Source organism: Mustela nivalis (genome assembly GCF_964662115.1).
Source record: "Mustela nivalis genome assembly, chromosome: 5".
In the NCBI taxonomy this organism is placed as follows: domain Eukaryota; kingdom Metazoa; phylum Chordata; class Mammalia; order Carnivora; family Mustelidae; genus Mustela; species Mustela nivalis.
Genome location: NC_139024.1, coordinates 104,911,892 through 104,937,843, shown reverse-complemented (window position 1 = coordinate 104,937,843; position 25,952 = coordinate 104,911,892). Strand labels below are relative to the sequence as shown.

Sequence of the window (25,952 nt, the reverse complement as noted above, 5' to 3'; positions counted from 1 at the left end):
TTGCTATCTCTTACCTTCTTTTTTTTTTTTTTTTTATTTTAGCCACATGACAGATGTAAGGCGATAGCTCATTGTGGTTTTGATTTGCATTTCTGTAACGCTCATTGATGTTGAGCATCTTTTCATGTGTTTGTCAGCCATCTGTATGTCTTCTTTGGAAAAAAATCTATTCAGATCCTCTGCTGATTGCTTAATCAGGTTATGTTTTGGGTATTGAGTTGCATAAGTTCTGTATGTATTTTGGATATTAACCCCTAATCAGATAGATCACTTGCAAATATCTTCTCCCATTCTGTAGTTTGCCGTTTTGTTTTGTTGATGGTTTCCTTCACTGTGCAAAAGCTTATTATTTTGATAGAATCCCATTAGTTTATGTTAGCTTTTGGTTTTTTAGAATGGCAGAATAGTCTATGATAGCACCTCCTGGGCCCCTTTCAAGATCATATGCTGTTTTGCAAGATGCCACGTATGCTTTGACACCATGACTGATACGCAGTGCTCTATCTCCTGCAGCCATGTTACACGGATTCAGAAACCATGGGGTTGTAGAGGGCAATCCCTCTCATAATTACCCCTGAAGACCTACTCACAACTTTTCCCTTTTCTATGAGTCTGAGCTCCACTAACTTAGAAGCTTTTGGCCTACAAAAGAGAAAAGCTCTTACCAAGAGACCCAGTAATGTTCCCATTGAATTAGAAACTACAATAGCCATCTCCCACTTTAGGCTTCTCGTATACTGTGTTCATGTACAAAAAGGTTGTTTTCCTTCAACTGAAGATGTTGCCCAGAGTGACTGATCGCAATAGGCACGGGATGGAGATTCATGCATCCGTTCGATACATGTGTATAGAGAGCCTGTTATGTGTCAGACACTGTTCAAGTGCTTGGGACACAACAAAGAACAAAAATGAAATTTTGCCTCACACTTTTCACTCTATTGTGGGCTGAGACATGCTGGGGAATTGTTAAAAGATAATGAGTACTAAAGGCCAAACAAACAAAAAAGTAGAGAAGAAAAAGAGAGAAAAGGAATGCCAGGGAGAAATTAAGTTGTCTTATCATAAGATTTGGAGATTTTTTTTTTGAAAGCAGGACAATACACTTAGATGGATGAAAGGTGAAACATTCGGCTACTGCAGCTCAAACAAAAGAAGGTTGTTAAACAGGGCCGCACACTGGGTTGTGTACCAAAGACAGAGTACAGCAAGCCAGAGGTAGAGAAGACAGCTGGTAACTAGGGTGAGTTAGATTTTAAGGGAGCCCTGTGAATTGGCTGTCCTGAATAATATCTTGAACTGTGAGAAATAGTCACTGTTCCTATTGTCTGGTACCTGGTCCCAAGGCGTTAGGGTGATGCATAAATGGTGTGGAGCCCAGCAAGTGAAGTGTTTGCGAGTGTGGACGCAGCTTCTCAGGAAAGGAACTGACCAGCCTCTAACCAGGGTCCCCAAACTGGGTCAAGACAGCATTTTTAAAGTGCCATTAAATATAATGAGTGAAGTAGGACAAGATAGACCTCAGTAAGAAGGGAAACTTTAAGCAAACACTGAAGTGGGAGAATGAGCTGGTAGGTGAGGAAAAGTATTCTGGCGGAATTCGGGTTACTCTCTAGGTCAAAGAAGCTGTGAATGTGGATGAGGAAAAAAAGTTACAACTTCTTACCACCTCCAACAGAAATTTAACAAATTCTTATTATGAATGGCAGCGACAAATCACAGTAGTTATCAGCAGTAACTGTACTTTGTCACTGAGAGAAATCAGATCTCTTTATATTATAATTTGTTATATACTATATTAAAATAGTTTTGTGTTCCTTCCCATTTGAAATTGCTGGGGTTATTATACCTGCTGCTAAATCTTGTATGAAAGAAGGATAATTTTACTTTATTACAAAGTTGTTGTTAAATTTTATTAAGTATATTTCCAAAAAGTGGCTTATTTTATAATCCTGTGTATTTTACTTTGTGTATCTAGAAATGTTGTGTTCTTTTTTTTTTTTAGATTTGTATTTATTTATTTGAGAAATTGAGAGGACAAGCAACGGGGAGGGACAGAGGGAGATGGAGAAGCAGACTCCCCACTGAGCAGGGACCGCCCCCCCTCACCCCTGCCCATCATGTAGGACTCAATCCCAGGATCCTGAGATCATGACCTGAGCTGAAGGCAGATGCTTAACTGACTGAGCCATGCAGGCACCCCTAGAATCCTTATTCTGAGGAGGGTTGCCCTTGACTTCACTAGAGTGCTAATGGAGGCCATGATGTAGGTGTAACACACACGGACACACAGGCACACATATGAAAGTGAGAAGTCCACTCTGGGATCCTGCCTCCCACATCTAGTGTTAAGAGTTGACAGAGGCCTCATGAAGCCCTAGACAGCAGGCCCACCGTGGCTGGGGCTCTAAGGCATGAAGGCTTGCATCACCACACCAGGTATAGAATCTCATCCGTGTCACGGTTCCTGTACGAACACAGAGGGAAGGATTTGAATTTGCTGTCCCTACCTGAAAAGAGACAGTGTTCGAGGAGGAGAGTTATAAGGTCAGAGGTGGAGTTCTGACCAGTTCCGGAAATAAGGATTGTAGCCTCGGTGTTGCCTTCATTGCAATGTGTTTTGTTTGCCTGTTTTCTCTGAGATCCATGTCTCAGACATGTGCAGACTACATTTTCCCCACCAGAAGAAGAAAACTGGATGGGGGTTCAGCAGAAGGAAGAGAACAGACACAGTATTTATTCCCCACTCCGCTGCTTCTGGTAGCTTGTCTGCCAGTAGCCATATCGGCTCTAGTTCCAGACCTCCCCATCCATGGTCCCATGTCCTGATGAACAGCCCCAGTAAAGGCTCCCACCAGGTAGTCTGGCTTTGGGGCTTTTAAAAACACTGGCCCTTCCCTTTGTCCTGTCAGGCTTAGTGATGGCAGCTGCCTACACCTGTTCAGCTACCACTGGTGTCTGGGTGATCTCACCATCATCATCTGTCTTTCTGGTTCCCTGCATTAAGATTAACTATCCATATCAATTTCCTTCCTATGGACCACCTCTTGTGGGCTCTCATGGGCAGCAAACCACAACAGTATGAGCAGCGCCTTTGATTCTATCACCAAGAAAAATCACACATACCATTACAGCAATCGTGGGAGACTGGTCTTTATGGAAAGTACTCAGGTTTAGTATTGTTGAGACCTTATCCATGACAGGACGGGATCACAACATGCAATGACAAGAAATGGCCACTCTGCAGAGATCTTGGATTTGGAACAATATGCAATAAAAGAAAAGACTTTAAAAAGACTCCATTTTGGAAAAGAGAATGGCTTTTAAAAATTATATAGGATTATTGCATTATGTCAGAGGAAGTTTTTATTTTGTTTTGCTTGCTGTTTTTATTGAGATATAATTGACATACAATACTATATTAACTTCAGGTGTGCAGTATAGTGATTCCTTATCTCTATATATTGCAAAATGACCACCACAATAAGTCTAACACCAGTCACCATGCATAGTTATAAAATTTTCTTCATATGCTGAGAACTTTCAAGATCTACTCTCTTACCAACTTTCAAATATGCAGTACAGTGTCATTAACTATGGCTATCATCCTCTATGGTACATCCCTGTGACTTATTTATTTTATAATTGGAAGCTTGTACCTTTTAAACCCCTTCACATATTTTGTCCCCCTTCCTCCTGCTTCTGGCAACCACCAGTCCGTTCTCTATGTTTATGAGCTTGGTTTTGTTTGAAGGACGAGATTTCCTTCTTTTTTATGGCTGAATTGGGCAGGTCCTCTGCCCAATTTTAAATGAGAAGTTTTTTTGCTATTGATCTCATACATTGAGATCTCATACATAAGTGAGATCAACAGTGTTTGTCTTTCCCTGTCTGACTTATTTCACTTAGGTTAATGCCATCAGGGTCCATCCATAATGTCACGGACGAGATTTCCTTCTTTTTTATGGCTGAATAATGTTCCACTGTCCATATATACATCACATTTTCTTTATCAATTCATTCGACAATGGACACTTAGATTGTTTCCATATCTCGACTGTTATAAATAATGTTGCAGTGAATATAGGCATGTGGGTGTATCTTTTTTAGTCGGCGTTTTCATTTTATCTGGATAAATACCCAGATGAAGAATTACTGGATCATATGGTTAGTTCTATTTTTAACTTTTTGAGAAAACTCCATGTTGTTTTTCACTGCTCCAATTTATACTCCCACCAGCAACTCACAAGGTTGCCTTTTCTCCGCAACCTGGCCAACACTTGTTATTGCTTGTGTTTTTGAGAATAGCCACACTAACAAATGTGAGGTGGTATCTCACTGCTGTTATGATTTGGATTTCCCTGATTAGTACTGCCAGTTGGCCATGTGTATGTCTTCTTTGAAAAAATGCCCATTCAGGTCCTCTGCCCAATTTTAAATGAGAAATTTTTTTGCTATTGAGTTGTATGAATTTTTTTTATATTTTGGACATTAACCACTTGTCAGCTATATGATTTGCAAATATTTTCTCCCACTTAGGAGGTTGCCTTTTTATTTTGCTGTTAGTTTCCTTTGCTGTGCAGAAAACTTTTAGCTTGTTATAGTCCCATTTGCTTATTGTTGCTTTTGTTGCATTTGCCTTTGGTCTCAAATACAAAAAAATCATTGCCAAGACCAATGTCACGGAGCTTACCATCTATGTTTTCTTCAAGGGGTTTTATGGTTTCTGGTCTTACATTCAAATATTTAATCCATTTTTATTTGATTTTTGTGTACAATATCAGATAGTGGTCTAGTTTCATTCTTTTTCATGTGGCTGTCTGGTTTTCCCTGCACCATTTATTAAAGAGACTGTCCTATTCCCAATGTATATTCTTGGTTCCTTTGTCACAGAAGGACATTTTAATTTGAAAATGCATGTGCTAGAGAAAGAATGTGGATTGACACTGGATAACCCAAAGTCCCTGAGAGACCTCTGTTGGTTGTATTTTGGTTTTGTTTTGGTTTTTTTGTTTTTTAAAGATTTTATTTATTTGACAGAGAGAGAGAACAAGAGAAGGAACACAAGCAGAGGGAGTAGGAGAGGGAGAAGCAGGCTTCCCTCTGACCAGGGAGCCGGATGTGGGACTCAATCCCAGGACTCTGGGATCATGACCTGAGAGGAAGGCAGATGCTTAACGACTGAGCCACCCAGGGGCCCCTACTGATCTTTTTAACCACTATTTTTTATTTATATTCTCTGCATATTATCAAGTAATTAAACTCCTATTCAAACCTATCTATTGATAAATTCACTGGTATATACTGAGCACCAGTTAAATAGTTGACACTGCAAGGCAATTAAATGTATTTACATTTCTATTAAATATGGAAGAGGAAATGTAAGATTACTGCTAATTTTCATGAGTGCATGGACTAAGACTTGGGCAAGGAAATAAGACTAATTTGTATGAAATCAATTTGGGTACAAATTTTAATAATATAAATATCTACCAACAACTTTTATTCAGCCAACATTATAAATATCCCAGCCATCATTAGAAAGAGCACAGGCTTTGGAGTCAGACGAGTTGGGTTTCAGAATAACTCTGCCATTTTTTAGCTGTGTGACCTCACCTGTCTGAGCCCCATCTATAAGACAGAAATACAAGAGTAAGAACACCTCATGGGGCCACTATGAGAAATAAAACAGTTGTGAGAGGGCACCTAGCAACTAGAATGTAGTAGTTCTTATCATTGCTATTGTTTGTATTACTTTGGAGTATATAAAAATACATTTATATTTCCATGACTTCAAAAATAATAGATTAAAAAGGTTTTTTTTTTTTTAATTTCTCCTGAACTTGAATGATGACCTACTCCAACTTTGAAGTTTCTTAATTTCTTAACTAGAAACTCAGGACTTAGGAATAAGAAAAGTGTTCCAAACACATTCAATTCTCAAATATTCCATGTATGATATCTGGGAGTTTTGCTTTATCACAGTAAACTAACTACAAAGCATATTTAATCTGGTATAAATCTGCACTGTTTATGTAATGTGAATGATGGATACATGATAAAGGAGACCCTTCTCAGAGTGTATGCCATAAGCTGTAACGCAGAGCTACAATGTGACCCATATCTTTTGGGAGTTTTTCTTCTTTGACATTTCATGGTCCTGTGAAAATCCCATTATCTGGTTCGGATTGAAAGCAGTACTTCGAGAAGCCAGAAGATGGCACTAATTTCTAAGATTTACACATCTAAAAAGAATGTGCCGCTTTGGATTCTGATCATTTGCCATTTCTTCTGCTGGTGGAAATAATGCTGCTCCATATTTTCATCAGTTTTCTTATCCTACTGTAAAATTCTGTTTGTTCTTAGCCTTTCTCTGACAATTAAAGAAGTGAGAATGGTAGAACTCTGTATCTACATAGAATGTTTGAATGATTTAGTATGAACAGGAATGGGCAATCAACCAAGGATATTTATTTCATGTTGATACCTGAGGGTGAATTGAATATTATCTGTCCATTTGAATAGAGAGCTTGATTTTATTCATGTATTGAGTATTATCTTGAGTTCAGAAAGAATAGGTATGTTTTCTGTAAAAGTCACCATCACTTATTACTATTAGTGACATCTTAGAAGAAACTTATTTTTCATTTTATGTGTTGTGGTGAGTGCTGTGTAAGACTGATGAGTCCAGACCTGTACCCCTGCAACACATAATACATTATATGTTAATAATAATAATTTTTAAAAGATATTTAGAGAAAAATAAATAAATAAATGAAAATCACATTTGTAGGTTACCACTTTTTTATTTCTAAATGTTAACACGGAACGGTGTGGAAGCATGCTGGACAAGGAACGTATTCAACAACAGAAATAGAAACAACAGGGGCCCCTGGGTGGCTCAGTGGGTTAAGCCGCTGCCTTTGGCTCAAGTCATGATCTCAGGGTCCTGCGATCCAGTCCCGCAGCGGGCTCTCTGCTCAGCAGGGAGCCTGCTTCCCTCTCTATCTCATTCTCTCTCTGCCTGCCTCTCCATCTAATAAATAAAATCTAAAAAAAAAAAAAAAAGAAGAAGAAGAAAGAAAAAAGAAATAGAAACAACAGTGATCGTATAAATGGTTTTATACCCTAATTGCATTTATGCAGGATATTGAGCTAAATCTATTGCTGTCTTACTAAGAAGAAGTTAAGAACAAAGAGAGAAGAAAGATGTTTACACCTCAAACCTACAAAAGACAGCTGGCGAGGCGAACAGTAGTCTTGTATTTTTGCAAATTCACCCATCTGCCTAAGGGTATACGAAGTTTTTTCCTGGCAGAGTTAAATGTATATTTCGAGGTAGTCTATGCTGCTAAACACCATGCTTGCAAAACTGGCATACCAAAGTCTTTCAAAATCAGCAGTTTCCAGGGGAAAATCCATCTACCATCTGCTTGCTTCATTAAAATACATAATAGAGGAGGAAAGAACTGAACTGCAATTTTACCAGCTCAGCGCTCCCTGGTGTCCAGTCGGCTAAGGTTATATACAGCAGCCTATATAGAAAACAGAATCCAAGTAAAAAAATCAACCAGTTTTATTTTGTTTCCTTCTTGTCTTTTCTATTTATATAAAAATAGAGCAAAGAGCTTTATTTTAGAAAAATAGATTTGGACAAGACAGTCTATTCTGAAATAACTGTACATTTTGAAAAATTCTTTAATGAACTTAAGGCACTTTTCTCAAGTCCATATTGTAAAATTTTAAACAAGACTGTGAGGGAATCATACAGATATTTTGCCACGTAAAAACCAAAAATTTCTGTCAAAAACTATCAGCTGCCCCAAGAAACAGTGTTTTTATCTTATAAGTTCAGAAGAAACTATTATCAAATATTAAACATAAAACAATTAAACATAAACAAAAGAAAAATCTTGTGAAATTATAGTTATATTTATTCAACTTAGTCACAAAAAACTACTGATTTGTGAAGTTGGGGGTATCTTCCTTGATTTTCAGTATCACTATAGAATGTTATTTTAATTTTTGCCCATACTTGAAAATTAAGATTCTAATATCTTTGTAAACATCCAGAAATATCCTTATTCTTTAGAAGCAAAAGACTAGAAAAATGGGGAAAAAGATCAAACAAGTAATGGTTAGCATTGGTGATAGTATAGAAATTCTTTTTCCCAACTTCATCCAACAGATCCAATTCTTTCTTTAGTGACATAAGAGCAGAACAATTAAGATATTAAATAAACAATAACCACAGAAAAATAACACATCAGTGTTACCATTTTTTCAACACTATGGTAAGCCCCTTATATGTATCCACTCAACTATTTGATAAAGATGTATTCCATACCCACTTGAGTCAAGGCACTGTTGCACACCCTGGAGTTGGTGAAAGACAGGTAAGTTCTCTGCACTGATGAGCCCTACAGTCTAAGGGATTGAGACAGTAAAAAAAAAAAAAAAAAAAAAAAATTGGGGGGAGAGAGAGAGTAAAAAATAAATAACATATTATGTACATAGGCTGTAGTAAACTGAGGAGGTTAAAAAACTAGAGAATGATGGGGGTAGGAGGAATTAATAATTTTGTAGGGTGGTCAGAGAAGACCCCTGTGAAGAGGGGATACTTGTCCACAGTCTTGGAGAAAGTGAGGGAGAGGATGTTTGAGCATTGGAACTAGAGAACCAGAAGTCCTGAACTGGGAGCTTATTTGGTTTATTTAAGAAACACAAAGAAGTTAGCAAGGTTGGAGCAGAATGAGCAAGAAGAAAGGGGTATAAAATAAATTAGGAGAATAAAGATTTGAGTCTATCCTAAAGAGTTGTTTTTTGTTTTGTTTTGTTTTGTTTTGTTTCAAAATTCAAGGGAAAACACTAGAGGACTTTTAAATATGCAACTAATATTTAAAGAACACACTAGCTACAATACAAAAAAGAGACACCAAGGGGACAAAGATGGCAAAAGAGACCAGTTAAGAAGCCAGTAGTAGTCCAGAGTAGAGAGAATAGCGCAGTAGACTTTGGTGGCATTGATGGAGGTGAGAAGCTGTGAGATTCAGGAGATTATTTTGAAAAGAAACAGAATTTTCCAACCAACTGGTTGATGTGGCAGAGAAAGAAAAAATTTAGGTTGTGACTAGCTTTTGTTCTGAACAAAGACAAAGAAGGGACGCCTGGGTAACTCAGTCGGTTAAGTGTATGCCTTCACCTCTGGTCATGATCCCAAAGTCTTGGGATAAAGCCCTGCATTGGGACATTGGGATCCCTGCTCAGCGGGGAGTTATGTTCCTCTCCCTCTCCCCCTGCTTGTGTGTTCTCTCTCTCTCAATCTCTCTTTCTCTCAAGTAAATAAAACAAGAAAAAAGAGAGAGAAGACTGGGGGAGAGATTTGATTGGGAGGAGAGGTTATAAGGATATGAGAATAAAGAGTTCTGTCTTGTATATGGTCAGTTTAAGATTCTCATTGGTCATACAAATGTATGTCAAATATCCAGTAGGTAGTTGGATATAGGAATGTGGCGCTCTGAAAAGAAGTCAAGGATACAGACTCTTATTCAGGAGCCATCCTGCTGTAGGGGGTCCATACAAGGAGATAAGAGAGTGATGGCAGATGGAGACAACTGAAAGAAAAGGAGAATGAGAACAGCAGTTGCAGGCAGGAAGAATACTAGCAGAGAAGAATATCATGATGATAAGTGAAGAAACAATTTCCAGAGAAAGAAATAATCAACTGTCAACTGCTCCTGAGATTTTGAATAAGAAGAGAACAGAGAATTGGCATTGAATTTGAAAAGATGGTGGCCACTGGTGACCTTGACATCGGAAGTTTTAACGGAAAGATAAGCTAACTAGAATGAAATCAAGAGTGAATGGGTAATGAAAGAAGAAACAAAGAAACAAAGAAGAAAGAAAGTCAACAGAGATACTCCTTTAGAACACTCTTACTAGAATGACAGGCGGAAAAACAAGAAGCAGCTAGAGAGGAATGTAGAGCTAAAGCAGAGGAAAGCAATTTTTTTCAGATGGAGATACTTTAGCATAATTGGTGTTGAAGAGAATGATTCAGTAGAGAAGAAAAATTTGGTGTCTCCCCAAGGAAGTGGGACAGGATTGCGGAGATGGTGCCGTTAAGTAAATGAAGGGTGGATCTGATACCCAGGCAGAGTCAGCCTGGTAACCAGGGAAAGGCAGAACATCGGAATCCAAATTCAAGCTCTGAAGCAAGGAGGAGCCGATGGCAGAAGGATGGGGTAGTTCTCTGTTCTTAGTTTATTTTCTTCTGTGAAATAAGAAGCAAGATCATTCATTGAGAAAGGATGAATGTTAGGTGTTAGAGGGGGAAAGAAGAGGCATAAATTAGTTGCCTTCGTGACTTGACTGGTCAAATGAAGTGAGATTGCAGAGTTTGTGCAAGAGGCTTGTCCACTTGAAATGTGAGGTTAGCTCTGATGTGTTTCCTTCAGCCACATGCTTTTCTCATTCTTCACACAACGTTGGATATTCTTACTATCCTCATCTTACACTGGAAGAAACTCAAACAGAGAAGCTCACCTTACATAGAAAGTGAGGAAATCCAAAATGGAGTCTGAGCTGGCTGCGTCCAGGGGCCTCTCCTCAATCACCAGGACGTGTAATACCTCATAATGCCATACGTCACGACCAGCCAGTGGGCTTCAGGAGGCATCCCTGATTGCAGCGTTGAAAGGAAGGTGTTCTGCAGTCTGAGCTCTTCTATATGTCTTCTTCCCACATCCCAGGAGCCCATCTTGGTCGTTCCTGTGCAAAAATGTCAACAATTCAGGCGAGAGGACTAAACAGAGCGTATTTTTAAAATAAAAAAGTACAGTTACATTTAAAACATTCACAGACGGTTTCTCTGTCCTGATGGGGAATAAGAAAATTTTGCCATAGTAAATGTTCTAGAAGACAAAAGTTTATACCCTTTTTGTGGTAGCTTTTGCTAAGCTGTCTCCGGGGAGCGTAATGTGATGTGTTATGCAAAGATTCCATGTTGAGCCTGCAACCAAGCACTATATTGCAGAAAAGATTACAACGTTCTCCTATCATTGAAGGTTTGTAGAATTTTTAATGACCCTAGATGATGCTGAGATACATAAGGCTTTCTGACTGCCTGAAATGTTCCCAGACTTCTGTTAGTGATTCTGCTCCCTTCTTCCACACACTAAATAATTAATATTTAGTTCAACTCCCAGCATGCTCCTTCCTTCCTCATGGTTCCTTTCTACTGCTGTAACTTTAAAAGTACTAAAGAAAAAAATGCAGACGTTCACATACGGAAACCATGAGGCAACTAGGGATTACAAAAGAAAAAAAAATTCACTTAATAGCCCTAAAATATTCCCATTACAATCTGTTCAATCTACTGATTTGGTGACGACTGACGCTTCTAGAAGTCTGATCTGGGAATTTGTGTAACAGAGTAATCAAATTAACCAAATGTTGCCTGGTTGAAGATCATTAAGGGCTTACTTTCAAGAACTGGAAAGAAACATTTGTAAGGCTGAAAATCCTCTTTCTGGAATCTGGGTCCCGGCATGTTCTCCTGCCTGATCCAGCAGGATGGAGATCACGTAGGTGAGGACACAGGAGCTTCTTCATACTGGGAGGGACATCCTTTGACCCCTTCTCCTGATTCCCATTCTTCCCCTTAGAAACCCTATCTTTTCACTGGCTCAGAATTACCGAAAGACAAAGCCCCTTGAAGTAAATCACAACTAAGGATTTAGAGAAATCACTTACCCGCCCAGATACAGGTGGTTCTCTCTGCAGTGTTGGTTACTAGAATATCAGCTGCTGTGTAATTTTGTTTCTTAGTAGCCACGTTTTTAAAAATAAAGAGACAGGTGAAATTTATTTTAATAAGATATTTTATTTGACTCAATATTTAATGCGTATAAAATATTATTAACAAGATATTTTACATTCTTGGGGCACCTGGGTGGTGCAGCCAGGTATCAAACTCACGGTTTTGGTTTAGGTCATGATCTCAGGGTCAGTGAGGTCGAGCCCCACATCAGGCTCCAGCTCAGCACAGAATCTGCTTGAGACTCTCTCTCCCCCTCTGCCCCTCCCCGTGGCACATGCGTGTTCTCACTGTCTCTCTCTCAAATTAATCTTCTTTTAAAAACAGATATTTTACATTCTTTCCTCTGTACAAGGCCCTCTCAGTTAGCCTAGACACAAGTCAAGTACTCAAGAGCCACATGTGGTGTCTGCACTGTTCAACAGTATAGCATTAGACTAAGAAATACAGAGTGTGACAAATCCTTTCCTGTGCACACGATTATCCTCAGTCTTCAGTATACATTGTACTTCTTTTCAGTAGTTTGAAATTGTCTCATAAACTTATTCTGATTGGATACTAGAACTGATAACACATTTCTGTCCACTGTTTATATAAGTATCACACCATTATCTTTTTTCATGACTGACCTATAAATTTCCTCACATTTACAATTCAGTGTAAGCTTAGCTAACTATTGGATTTCTTGGTATCATCAAAGTCCTCATTCCCTTCTTTTTTTTTTTTAAGATTTTTTTTAACTTATTTATTGGCAGAAATCACAAGTAGGCAGAGAGAGAGGAAGGGAAGCAGGCTCCCCACTAAGCAGAGAGCCCGATGCCGAGCTCGATCCCAGGACCCTGGGATCATGACCTGAGCCGAAGGCAGAGGATTTAACCCACTGAGCCACCCAAGCGCCCCAAAGTCCTCATTTTCATTCTTCATTCAAACCAAACTTTGGTCCTCTAGCTCTTTCCAAATAATCCTGCCTTCACATTTCATCCCTAGGGTGATATTTCTAAAAGGCAACTCAAAGATTACGGAAAAAATGTCAAGGCCTTCATAATTCGACCCCTGTCTGACTACCTCATTACATTTCCTTGTACTTTTCCTTTTAAAATTGGCATACCCCATGAGTTCCTTGAGTGTATGACATGCTGTTTGGGCCTCCTCACCTGAAAACATGCTATTCTTTCAACCTGAAATGATCTTTCCTTTTTATCTGCCAGGTGAATTGCTGCTCATCAGCTTCCAACCCAACTTTCCATCCAGTTCATTTGGATCAGTTGGTTGACCACCCACTAGTTCCTTGAGGGCTGGGATGGTGCTCTGTTATCTGTGTCACCAGCATCCAGCACAGCGTCCGACAGTGAAATATGGACAAGGTGTATATGTCTTGATCTAACCCGAATGTAGTACTAAACTTTTAGGTAGACCCAACTGTAAATTATTATAAGGAAGATATATTATTTAAAAAGTCATTCCCCCCCCCCCAAAAAAAATCCTCTATTTTAACATTAAATTTAGTTGAATTCTATTGTTTTAATGGCAACATCAAACACTGTCAGTTTTTTATTTTCTTTCAATTCCAGTACATTTCATTTCCTTCAACTATCCTACCTATGAGGCCACAGCTAGTGAAATCCCTGATAGAAAGAGCCTCGCCTGTTGTCTCTGGAACACAGACCATAAATCACTTCATTAGATTAAAAAAAAATAAATAAATGTAAGAGGTGGTATATCTCAAAATCATGCTGAGATGCTGGTGAGTTTTCAGAAAAAGAATACTTATTCTAGGCCATACATCCCAAGGAATAAACTGGTAAGATTTTAACAAAATCTTATTCTGCTGATTCCACACAGTTACCCTACTTCAACAGTTACACAAAACAAACAGAAATAAAAGCCTCTGAGAAGTAGAATCACTTTTCCCAGGATAGTACAATTATTTGCTGTATTAACAATTATAACCAGACATAACAAGCTCTTTTGTTTCAAGCATTAGGTACCAGAGTGAGGATATTTCTTAAGGCTTATAAAAATTCTAGTTTTACAACTTCCTAGGAGAGGCAACCTCTCTAGAGAAGAGGAGAACAATGAAGGGTAATCAAAACAAGCTCTTCTTCCCTCTGTCAAGCTATCTCAAACTAATAAGAATAGATCCTGAGAACATCTTTTAATCTGGGAATAGCATCCCTAACAGACAAGGATAGGGATCAACATCCCCCTTCCTGTTTCCTGTGGGGTGGGGGAAATAGAAGCCGGTTGGGACTATTTACAAACAGAACAGAGCAATCAAAGAGAAAAGTTGGAAACAAGATTAGAGGCAGGACAGAAAGCCCAGCTGGCTAACGGTACCCCTCAATTAAATTGTTTTGTCCACCATGGCTCTTGAACTTCGTTTTTTAACCATTTCCTGTTTCTACTAAATCTCCCTGCAGTTTCATTCCCATGAAACCCATGCGTTCGTTTTTTTAACAAGCATTGTAACAGAGCAAAAATAAATTTTTAAAAAAATATATTTTATTTATTGGGGCACCTGGGTGGCTCAGTGGGTTAAAGCCTCTGCCTTCAGCTCAGGTCATGATCCCAGGGTTCTGGGATTGAGTCCCACATGGGCTCTCTGCTCAGCAGGGAGCCTGCTTCCTCCTCTCTTTCTCTGCCTGTGTCTCTGCCTACTTGTGATCTCTGTCTGCCAAATAAATAAATAAAATCTTAAAAAAAAAAGTCTTTGGTATTAAAAATATATATTATTTATTTATTTATTTGACAGAGAGAGAGAGAGAGACAGTGAAAGCAGGAACACAAGCAAGGGGAGTAGGAGAGGGAGCAGCAAGCTTCCTGCTGAGCAGGGAGCCCTGTGTGGGACTCCATCCCAGGACCCCAGGTCAAGAGCAGAAGGCAGATATCTAACTGAAGGAGCCACCCAGGTGCCCCTACACATGTTTTTTTTTTTTTTTTTTTTAAACAATGATTTCGGTAAGGACCTACTTAGCAAGAGGCTTTCATTAAAGTTAAACTGTCCCTGGTCCCCTTCCCCCAGGGGATTCACTTAAAAATAAGTCCCAGAAACCAGCTCCAGGTAACAAAGCCCAGATACAGGGTGGGTCAGGCCAGGTGGAGACATCCGATCAGTGGGGGGATGCATACTGTCTCCCGGGTTACCAAGGAGTATGGGCCCTGACCTTTGGGAGCCTTTTGGGCGTCAATTCCAACCAAGGTGATAGGCTGGTTCAAATGTGTACTAGGGTAAATTGTAACTAAATTGGTCAGCTAGTATCACTGTGGCGTTTCCTGTGTGTGTTACAACCTCATTGGTCACCTGTGCGTGGTCAGGCCCAACCGCATGGCCTTTGCCCTTAAAAGCTAGACTGTGAAACAGAGAAGGGTCGCCCTCTCTTGTAAGAGGTGCAGCCCCAAACTTTCGGTTAGATTCTTGATGCTTGGTGCGAAATAAAGCTTTGCTTGACCTTCACTTTATATCAGTCTCACTCCTTTAATCACGGACCCATTATTGGGGCATAACAATTTCTACCTAAAAAAATGTTCTGGTCATTGATGACAGTGATTAATGACAGACATTGATGACAATATGATGGAAACTGATCTGTTGCCTGCCCGAGTCTTGGCCTTCCCACACCGACCTATGACTTTGACTTTTCCAAAATCACAGGATTTGAAAAGCCCAATTTCAAGCTGCAAGATTCTCTCTAAGTCATGGCCAGTGCTCGGATGCCAATCACCTTTACAAAGCACCTGGGCAAATACTTTGACCACCAATGATTTTTTTTTTTTTAGATTTTTATTTATTTATTTGACAGAGAGGGATCACAAGTAAGCAGAGAGGCAGGCAGAGAGAGAGAAGAGGAAGCAGGCTCCCTGCTGAGCAGAGAGCCCGATGCGGGACCCGATCCTAGGACCCTGAGATCATGACCTGAGCTGAAGGCAGAGGCTTTAACCCACTGAGCCACCCAGGCGCCCACCAATGATCTTTTTTATTTTGAAAATTACTCTTCAAAATATAGGGTTTTGCGGGGCGCTTGGGTGGCTCAGTGGGTTAAAGCCTCTGCCTTCAGCTCAGGTCATGATCCCAGGGTTCGGGGATCGAGCCCCGCATCAGGCTCTCTGCTCAGCAGGGAGCCTGCTTCCTCCTCTCTCTCTGCTTGCTTCTCTGTGATCTCCGCCTGTCAAATAAATAAATAAAATCTTTAAAAATGTATATATAGTGTTTTGCTTTTTAAGTCAGTTCTTTCTTATGTAGAAAGGGTGTGCAAGTGAAAGTTTTATATGCAGGCTCTCAAAACACTGAACTTCCTTTGTTCCGGTTTTGAAACTCCCCAGTGACTCACTCAGTTGCTCAATGCTGATGGGCACTTAAGTCTAATTAACGTGATAGTAAACAGACTCCCCGGCCAGATGCATCAGCAAAACATAGCCCTCCTTTTACAAGGACATGTTCAGGTTTATTTTAACTATTTGGTTTGGGTTTTTCCACAGCTGCTGATATTTCTCGGCCCAGGTTCAGGGGCACAGACGCCTTCGGATACACGTCATTTCTGGCTTATTCACGGATCCCAGACATCAGCTTCGGTTATGAATTCCACTTGAAGTTTCAGCTAGCAAATAATCACTCGGCACTGCAAAATAACTTAATATTTTTCACTGGACAGAAGGGCCATGGTAAGATTAATTGACCCCTCTAGGATTGGCTTAGCTCCTTTAAGAATACTTTAGAAATTCTTCAGGGTTCCTCTCATTAGCTGTGGATGAAGAAGACATTTGCCTGCAAACAGCCTCCTCCTGTTTTCTGCCTCGAGCATGGTCCTTGTAGTCCAAGGTGTTTAGACATTCCCTGACCCTTTCCAAAGCCTGTTCACACCAGGGCTGCTGCTTATCAGCAAGGGCAAGAATTCCAGCAGGCAAACGTGAGGACAGAGAAGGTGAACGTGAGTCACATGAGAGATGAGCTTATTGACTTGTCCTTTCCCCTGTTTCTTTCTGTTTCCATATATAAGGAGAGAAGGGAAATTCTCAGAAGGGACATCATTTCACCATGTGTTGTGAAATGGGAATGGTTGCCCTCAAAGGAAACTATTCCAAATTTAAGAAGTAACTAATTAAGAAAGTTCTCAGCCTGTACCAATGCCCTAGAATTGGTGGGAAATGAACATGCAAGTTAAATTTGTCTAAGTAGAAACCAGTTGTGCTTGTGTGGAATCAAGGAAAAGTGCGTATATTTAATTCCTGAGTCAGCAGCTAAGTAGTTAAACAATTAATCACCCACTTTCTCTGAGTTCAGTATTCTCATCTGTGAAATCAACATGGTACACCAGAAAGGAACCTTTCTCTCAACCATCAAGGATTCTCTCCTACTAGGGTAAATAACATGTTCTCTTCTTTTTGACTGGTTCAGTGCCGGCCTCTAATTATGAACACTGGCTTCTGAATTAACACGTGTCTGAAAGGAGCCCACAGCCCAAGTGCAGGGTAGTGTGTCAGCCTCCGACCACTTCTGGGAGGATGGGGGAGGGGAGCCCTTCACGTGAACTGAGAAAGTCCACCTCCAAAGTCCATTCGAATCTCCGCCCCATCTCTCCTGCCAGAGCCTGCTTGACCTCCGCCAACCTGATTTCCCTCTTGCCTTTGCTGCCTGCAGATCCTTCTCCGATTACAGCAAGTTACTTTTTTAAAAACCTTGCTGAAAACCCACCTGTGCCTTTCTACTCTACTTGGAATGCAGTCTAGACCTCCCCACCGTGTCCTCTCTGGGGGCCTTCAGGATCAGGCCCCTGGCTCCGTCTCCAACCTCCCTCCGTCTCTGGGCTCCTCTCCTACACATCTTCTTCCAGGGCCTTAACCACCCAGCGCTTGCCTGTCGCACGCAGAGGCTTTGTGCGGCTTATTTCCTCTGCCGTGACAAGAGACGGCTGCCAGAGGGGTCGAGAGCAGGCTGCGGGGCCCAAACATGTAGACTTGGATCCAGTCTCCACCACCTACAGACTGTGGGTTGCGTTACTTAATGTCTCTGTGCCTCAGTTTCCTCCCTTGTCAGATGATTTAATAACGGTACATGCTCTAATGGAGTTGTGAGGATTAAGGTAGTCAAGACAGGAAGACACTTGAAACTGAGAACGGGACTCAGATTGTCTCAGGGAGGCCGTCCCCAGCCACCGTCACAAAAGTAGATGCTATCCCACTGCACCCATTCTCTGCCCCAGCTTCTTATTTTATTTTCTTCAAAGCCTACCCCTCAATTTATTTTTTAGATAGTTTATTGTTGTCTGTCTCCACTGCTCGAATGGGAGCTTTATGTGGACAGAGACCAAGCCAGTGGTCTTTGACTTTATAAACCTACACGGAGCACGCTTGCCTGACCCACAGTCAGCACTGAGTAATGAATACGAGAACCACCCTAAAAACAGATAGTGGTGTGATGCGTAAGACAGCAACTCAGCTGCGCAAGGTTTTAAAAAGTAGCCATTCTTGGGGCTTTCCAGTCCAGACGCCGTCCTCTCCATCAGGATTTCCCAGTGGCCACTCGCCTCCCGCCCCTTCCGGCAGTCCCCCCGCCCCTGAGCCTTGAGAACCTGCCCCGCACATAGAGCGCAGACCCTTGATCACAAACTGGGGTTCGCTAAACTTCTCTCCTTCGTACAGACGGTGCCCCAGGTATCACTACATTGCCAAGAAGCCTCTCGGATGGTTTTAATAAATACCTATTGAGTGACTGCCAGAAGTCCGGGAGGAAGAAAGGGAGGGAAGACAGAATTTTTACCCCTGCATCATATGTTGATCGATTATATTCTTTTAATTAGCACCCCCTCCCCACACACACTCAAAAAAAAAAAAAAAAAAAAAAGAGCGTTGAAGACCTTGGCTCTGTCTTGTTTTAAAACAAATCTAAATTCTGAAAGATTGAGAAGAAGAACCCAAGGAAAGGACAAACACTTGGCCCACAAAAACGCTGCCACTGAGTAACTCTTCATTATTCTTCTATGAAGAGTCCTTCAAAATTCTCAAAAACAAACAGGTGAAAAGTGAAGATTTAGCCACAGCATTTGTAAATTGTGGAATCTTTCTTGTGACATTTTTTGGTCTTCTCTAGTCATCTGCTTTATAGGAGCTGAAAGCGCATGCTGCACTGCATTTTTAGGTATATACGATGGCTAAATAAAGGCTAGATTACAGTAGATGAGTTGTGGAGCTCTGTTGCCCAGAGTGAAAATGAAAAATCTGAAGCATGCAGTTCCACATCCGACCACGTGAGGGAGCAAGAACACCAGTTTAAGAGTGCAAGAAGCGCCAGAGCTTTTTAAGGCAGTGTTCGCTAAGAAGGACCTCTTCACGCCTGTGTCAGAATCACATGAGGGTGCTTGTTAAGATCCTAATTCCCAAACCACGGGGTGGGAGGAGGGTGGCCCGGTGCCTCACGTGACTTGCGATGGTAACCTGACTAATCCTAGGCCCGTGTTTCTGCAGTCATTCTTGGCATTTCCTTTATTAGCTCTCCTTCCTTCCATAGCTCCCACTCCCTTGTAGCAGATGTCTGCTAGTTTGACTTTTCTGGAAACCGTCACTATGTCCCACGGTGACCCACAGGTGATTACATTATCTTCCCCTCCTGTCTCCCTTCTGCCGGCGACTGCCGTTAATAAACATTCTGCTTCCGCTGGAAGCCCAGGAGTTGTCTAGATTTCTTCCTTTTATTCATTTTGACAAGTATCTGCTCAGGCCTTGAGGAGGCCTTCCTCTAGGTACTAAAGATGCATTATGAATCAGACAGACACAGTCTTTGCCTTCTCTTCATTCTGTTACCCACGTTCCACCCAGCGCCAAAGTCTGTCCATTTTACCTCCCAATTCCTTTTTGTATTTTCCCCTTCTTTATTCTTTCTTCTCCTCATCATGCCCAGTCGACCACAGACTACTGTAGTCATGTTCCTCCTCCCCTCTCCCCCCCCACTTTGCTACAGGGGATCATTCTAAACATTCAGATCCAAACTTACCTTGCCTAATCACATTGTGATGCTTCATCACAACGTACGTAGCAAGATCCTTTGCATACTATGTACAGATGTTTGCCAGACCCTGCCTATCACACAACCTCCTTTTCCTTCACTCTACCCTATAGCTGGCTGCACTGGACACACGGACCTTCTGTGATGTGTCACTGTGTCCTCACTTCTATGCTTGTGCCAGGCTGTTCCACCTTCCTGAGCCACCCACACGTCACCTGCCTGCCTCCAAAACACTTCTATCCTTTGAGCCTCAGCTCAAAAGATCATTCTTCTTGGCAGTCTTTAACCCTTCCAGGAGAATTTAAGAATTAATCACACTGCCGTTTGCTGGAAACCGATATCCTATCTTCTTTTAACTGCTGGGATCTCTTCGGGGGTTCTTTTTTATAACAAGAGTGGCTGTCACATATAGACAGTCACTACACATTTTTGGAAGAATGAAGACAAAGATCCCCAGTCCCTGTTACATTAAAACTAACACTCAATTCAGGGAGTCTGAATTGGCAGCAAAATTTTGTTACCTTAGCCCTACATCAGAGCTAAGAAGCCATGTCTGGTGCACACAGCCTCCATCACTCTGTCTGATGTGTACCGGGAACATAGACATCGCTGAATGAAAAGAAGCACGTAACTGACACAGAAGATGGAATTCAGAAAGCAGAATGCTCATCCTAGGAGAAGGATCAGGGAATTTCTTTCCATCTGCCTGTTTCTCATTCTGTGCCTTCCATTTCCACCAGTCCTCTATAGTTAGTGCGGGAGCAGCCCCGCCAGCATTCCCGTTCCCATCCTCTCCCAGCCGGGGTCCCAGCGAGTCCCCAGCCCGATGTCTGTGTAAGCAGCCAGTTTACCTGCCACCATTCACTCTCCCTTCAAAGCTTCCTCTCACCTGGAATGCCTGACCAAGTTCTCTTTACCTTTTCCAGTTCTACCCAACATCCTCTGATGAATTCAGGGCTCCTTATAGCTATCGACACAAAGCCTATGTACTATGTACAACTTCTAGTTTATATCCCATAAGAATTATATACTGCTTTGTTATTCACAATCACAACCATCAAGTCATATGAAGGTACCATATTCATAAATCAAAAACACAAGAATACTGGCAATTTCATAATCTGAATCTTGCCCCTCGGCAAGATTCATCTTAAATTCCTTTTAGACCATCCATGCATTTCATACCTTTTGTATCCCCAACTGCATCATTCACAGGATCGGTACTGTGTGAGAAATCAATAATTACATACTTATTGATTCTTTCACTAACTGAAAAGCTCTCTGAAGACATAGACTATCCCGGTTAGCTTGTAACACTGGATATCGAGATCGATGTGGATGGCAGTGAAGAAGGTAGGACCTGAATAAAGGGGGAGGGGGCACATGTGTCTCTGTTCACATCATTGAAATATAAGTTAAAATCTCAACATTAAATACAGTGATAGAATCAGAAAAAAAATCTGTAATTTCCTGCTTCCTTGATCTATGTACTACGTGCTTTGTGCACTTAGCTCTCTGTCAGTCCCTAGCGTGGAGGTGTCCTCTGCTGTGGTAATTAAGTATGAAAGGTTACCTCATATTTCATGCCAAATAACTTCTTATTTACTTCAAGCCCTCGGTTATTAACTGTAACAGAAATAAGACCACGTACATAGAGCCTGATGTTTTTCTGGGAGGGAAAAAATGAAATGAATGTCATCTATAGTACAGAAAAAGAAAAATGAGAGGGGGCGTGTCACAAAATCCAATCAGCTCAGCCTGGTCTTTATGGAGCCTTGCTTCAGATCAGGCGGGAGGAAGATGCCTGATGAATGAGAGCAGCCTGTAGCCCAATCCGTAATAGAACACATCTCCCAAGTTCCCAGCGCTGCATTTTGTGACGTAACTGATGCTCGTACCCAACATGTTCTCCAATGAAGAATTTTCCTTATTTTCTTCCATAATCACATCAGAGTGACTAGAAATTGTGAGAATTTCTTCCTGAAAAATGCAAAACTATCAAATCTTAGTCTTTGTGAAATTAAATAACCTGGACTGTAGTGTCAAAGTGGTCTAAGTTATTAAACAATTCAAACTCTTAAGATTGCCCCCAAAAAAGTTAAACTAAGTCATTTTACTGACGAGAAATACATGAGAATTGTCACATTCGACCAGTGCTTAAATGGAGTCGAAGTGACAAAAATATATAGATCCTTGAAAATCCACCTCCCCTTTTACTTATTTTTATTATTTTTTTAATATTTTATTTATTTATTTAGAAAGAGAGAGAGCGTACATGCCAGCAGGGGAAGGAGCAGAGGGAGAGAACCCTCAAGCCGACTCTGCCTGAGCGCAGAGCCCAACACAGGGCTTGATCCCACCAGCCCGAGATCGTGACCTGAGCTGAAATCAGGAGTCTGACCCTTAACCAACTGAACCACCCGGCACCCTCCTTTTTTTTTTTAGTATGGAAGGGAATGTTCATTTATGTGTAGTTCAATGGGCATAACCTCGATCTCATAGAAGAACATCCAGAGGACAAAAAAAAAAAAAAAAAAAAAGGAGGCGCCAAATGCAAATCCGTTACCTACAAGCCCACCTTCTCTTTGTTCTACACCTCCAGGGAGCACCTGATGGAAATTCAAGTGGCCCCACCCACTGGTGCGCGTATCCCTTATTGTCATGATCTTATCTCTGATAGCACACAGCAAGAGAGATCTAGATCTCCCTCCTTTTTGTAGTCTCCGCGCTTTCTCTTCAAAACATAGAAAAATACGGGCCATATGTAGCCTCAGGAAAGGTGGTTTATGACACGCTCGCATGCTCTGAGCACAGCATTGCGTTTGTTGTCCCTGTCGCCTTCCCTCCCTGCGTCTTCACCAGCACAGCTGGAAGCCAGGACATCACCTTACCTTGACCACAAACAGTAGCCGGTTTACCTTGCTCGCATTTTAATCACTTGATCTCCCGAAGTGGCAATTACACGGTGTCCACTGTACACCATGGCTACCAAAGGACCCTCGTGGACACGGCTGTGTATGGTTCTGACGCTTTTGAAGTTCTAGAATATCCTTAGTTTAATGGTCGTATCTAACTGAACAGGAAGCTGGAAGTTCACCACTATGATGAGAAGCTGTACAGTACGGGGTGCCTGTGCTCTCGGTTTCCGCTCAGGTCACGATCTCAGGATCATGAGATCAAGCCCTGTGTGGGGCGCCACGCTCAGCGGAGAGTCTGCTTCTCCCTCTCCTTTTGCCTCTCCGCCCACTCTCTCTCTCTTTTTCTAAAATAAGTAAGTAAGTAAATAAATAAATCTATCTTTTTTTAAAGAGAGAGAGAGAAGCTGTACAGTACAGATCTTAAGACAAACCGAGACTGTATGCTCCTGAAGAACTCATTCAAAAACCTCCAATCTTTTTTTGCTTTATCGTTTTTCTTTCTTTTTATTTTTTTAAGTAGCAGCGTGGGGTGTGAACTCACGACCCTGAGATCAAGACCTGAGCTGAGGTCAAGGGTCTGATGCTTAACTGACTGAGCCATCCAGGCGCCCCAAAACCTCCAGTCATCTTAATTTTAGTTTAGCACCCACTAAAGCAGACGCCATTGAATATGGAGTAAAAATGGCTTGAGTATCTAGAATCCTGTGCCACTTCATACATATTGTTCCGGTAGAGGAGACTTTCATTCTTTCGGGTCTTATTTCTCACACCTCAAGATAGATATATTTTTGCTTTGCTTCACGTTAGCTTTGATTCTGATTTCATAAGCTTCTCCCATTATTTTCCTGAAATCGCTCACACCTACCTAACTCTTGACTCCTATCTAATTCAGTTTCCTCTCTGAAAACCGGCTCTGCCCTCTCAGGAGCATTTGAATAGTCAACTAAAGCTTAGTTCCGTTTATCTTGGTGTCTCTGTGTCCGCATCATTGTATTCCAATGTCAAAAATATCTGATCAAAAGACAGTTTCCTTCTTTCAGAAATCTAAAAGTTTTATAGGCCCCGGAGTAACAGTCAAATATACTGACAAAGTGTCTGCACACAAGGACGGACAGGCTTTTCCGAAGAGAACTCACACCAGTCTCAGGAGCCATTCACCACTCAGGGTTCGGTGGACCAGAAAGTCACAGCACCATCTTGGTGGCTCCTCTCCCATATTTTCTTTCCTTCAGGACAGGAAAGTAAGAAGGGAGAGGAAAAATCCACTTTAAGTTATTGCTAGAGACAATCCTGTGTTAGTGTTATCATCACCATTTTTTTCACAAGAGAGAGAGAAGAGGAAATGAGCAGCCAGAAGTTCCACGAGCAAAGAGCGCAAGACTGAACTCTCATGTCTTTGTGACACCTAGGGCGCTGCTTATCTCCTTAGGTCCCAAGTACATTATCATTTTTAGAGAGGTAAATTAGATTTAATGCATGATAGTACTTTACCATATTGGAAGAATAGTTTAAGGAAATAATAACAAATCATGTTCACTCTTTCTGTAGTTATAAATCAAAATTTCATACTTCAGAAAGTTTTTTTTTTCTATTGGAATTAAAAGATTGCTGGACAGCTGAACAGGAATTATCATGCTTCCGTGACATTAAAAGTCTCAATAATAACCTTTAAGCCTGGTGAGTGCTGAAATACACAGGAATATTAGGGCACTGTCTCTAGACACATTTTAGATTCCCAGTATGCCCCCTCAGAACAACCCAGGAACAGCCTTCTGACAGTTCTGAATCCTCACTGGGCACCTGAGAATGAGCTTCTGCCTCTTCCCAGGCCAGTGGTTCTAATCCCTCTAAGCAGACCAAGTGAGAGCACGTGAACGTGGAGCTCTATGATTTACTACAGACAGTGACTGATCAGGATCAGTGGGAGAAACAGCAGGACAGGTTCTCCCTGAAGATCTCTCCGATGCATAGGTTTGGATTAGTTCTTTTATACATGAGTCTTATTCTTCCTTTTAAGGACTTCGTTGATGAAACAGTGGTTCCAACCACTAGCTACTCTTGTCCAGGCGTTCCTTCAAGGTGAAGCTCGTAAGACCAACTCTAATTACTGCTACTGGATTTGCATGGTTTTTTTCCTCAGAAAAAGTCCATTATAATCACCACAGGGTGTCCCAGGGTGTGCCAAGGTCTATCTATTTTCTCTCTTTGTCTGTCTCTCTCTCTTTTTCCTTCAGGCCGAAGTGACCTGTGTGATTTCTCCTGGGATGACTGTCTGACGCCTCTGGTACCCTCCCTCCCTCCTGTATAACAGATTCCCCCTTCCTGTCCTCACATGCCCGTTAATCAGAGGCTACACGGATATGGCCCCACCAGGTTGGAGAACTGGTGGTATGAAAACTAAAACCCTTAGGTTTAAAAACAAACTACAGGGACACCTGGGTGGCTCAGTTGGTTGGACGACTGCCTTCGGCTCAGGTCATGATCCTGGAGTCCCGGGATCGAGTCCCGCATCGGACTCCTGGCTCCATGGGGAGTCTGCTTCTCTCTCTGACCTTCTCCTCGTTCATGCTCTCTCTCACTGTCTCTCTCTCAAGTAAATAAATAAAATCTTTAAAAAAAATAAAAAAATAAAAACAAACTACAAACAAACAAAGCCAGTAAAATTCCACCTCTTTTTTTTAGATTTTTCTTTTAATTTGTTTTGTTAGAGAGAGAGAGCGCGCGTGTGCAAGCACAGGCAGACAGAGTGGCAGGCTAGAGGCAGAGGGAGAAGCAGGCTCCCTGCCAAGCAAGGAGCCCGATGTGGGACTCGATCCCAGGACGCTGGGATCATGACCTGAGCCGAAGGCAGCCGCTTAACCAACTGAGCCACCGAGGCGTCCCAAATTCAGCCTCTTTGATCTTTCCTTCCAGAATATCCATGGCGGCATCCTTCACCTTGTCTCCATTTTGTTTTAACTGAAGTATTGTTGCTACGCCGTGCTGCATTAGTTTCAGGTGTGCAACATAGCGATTCACTCGATTCGTAGGCTATGATATGCCCACCGTGTAGCTGCCGTCGGTCACCATACAACACCATCGCAAAACCGCCGACTGGATTCCATGTGCTGCACCTTTCATCCCAGTGACTTATTCATTCCATAAGGGCAAGCCTGTACCTCCCACTCCCGTCGACCCATCTTGTCTATCTCCTCATTACTCCCCTCCAGTAACCACCGATTTC

General features: G+C 41.5%; 1 protein-coding gene across 1 annotated transcript in view; it reads left to right on the top strand.

Moving 5' to 3' along the window:
• Positions 1-25,952, top strand: part of EYS (eyes shut homolog) — a gene marked incomplete at its 5' end in the record, with an annotated part of 1,535,590 nt that overhangs the window by 1,452,531 nt on the left and 57,107 nt on the right. The window contains 1 exon segment of the mRNA XM_082729457.1: positions 16,292-16,474. Coding sequence (XP_082585583.1) covers positions 16,292-16,474 — 183 coding nt within the window.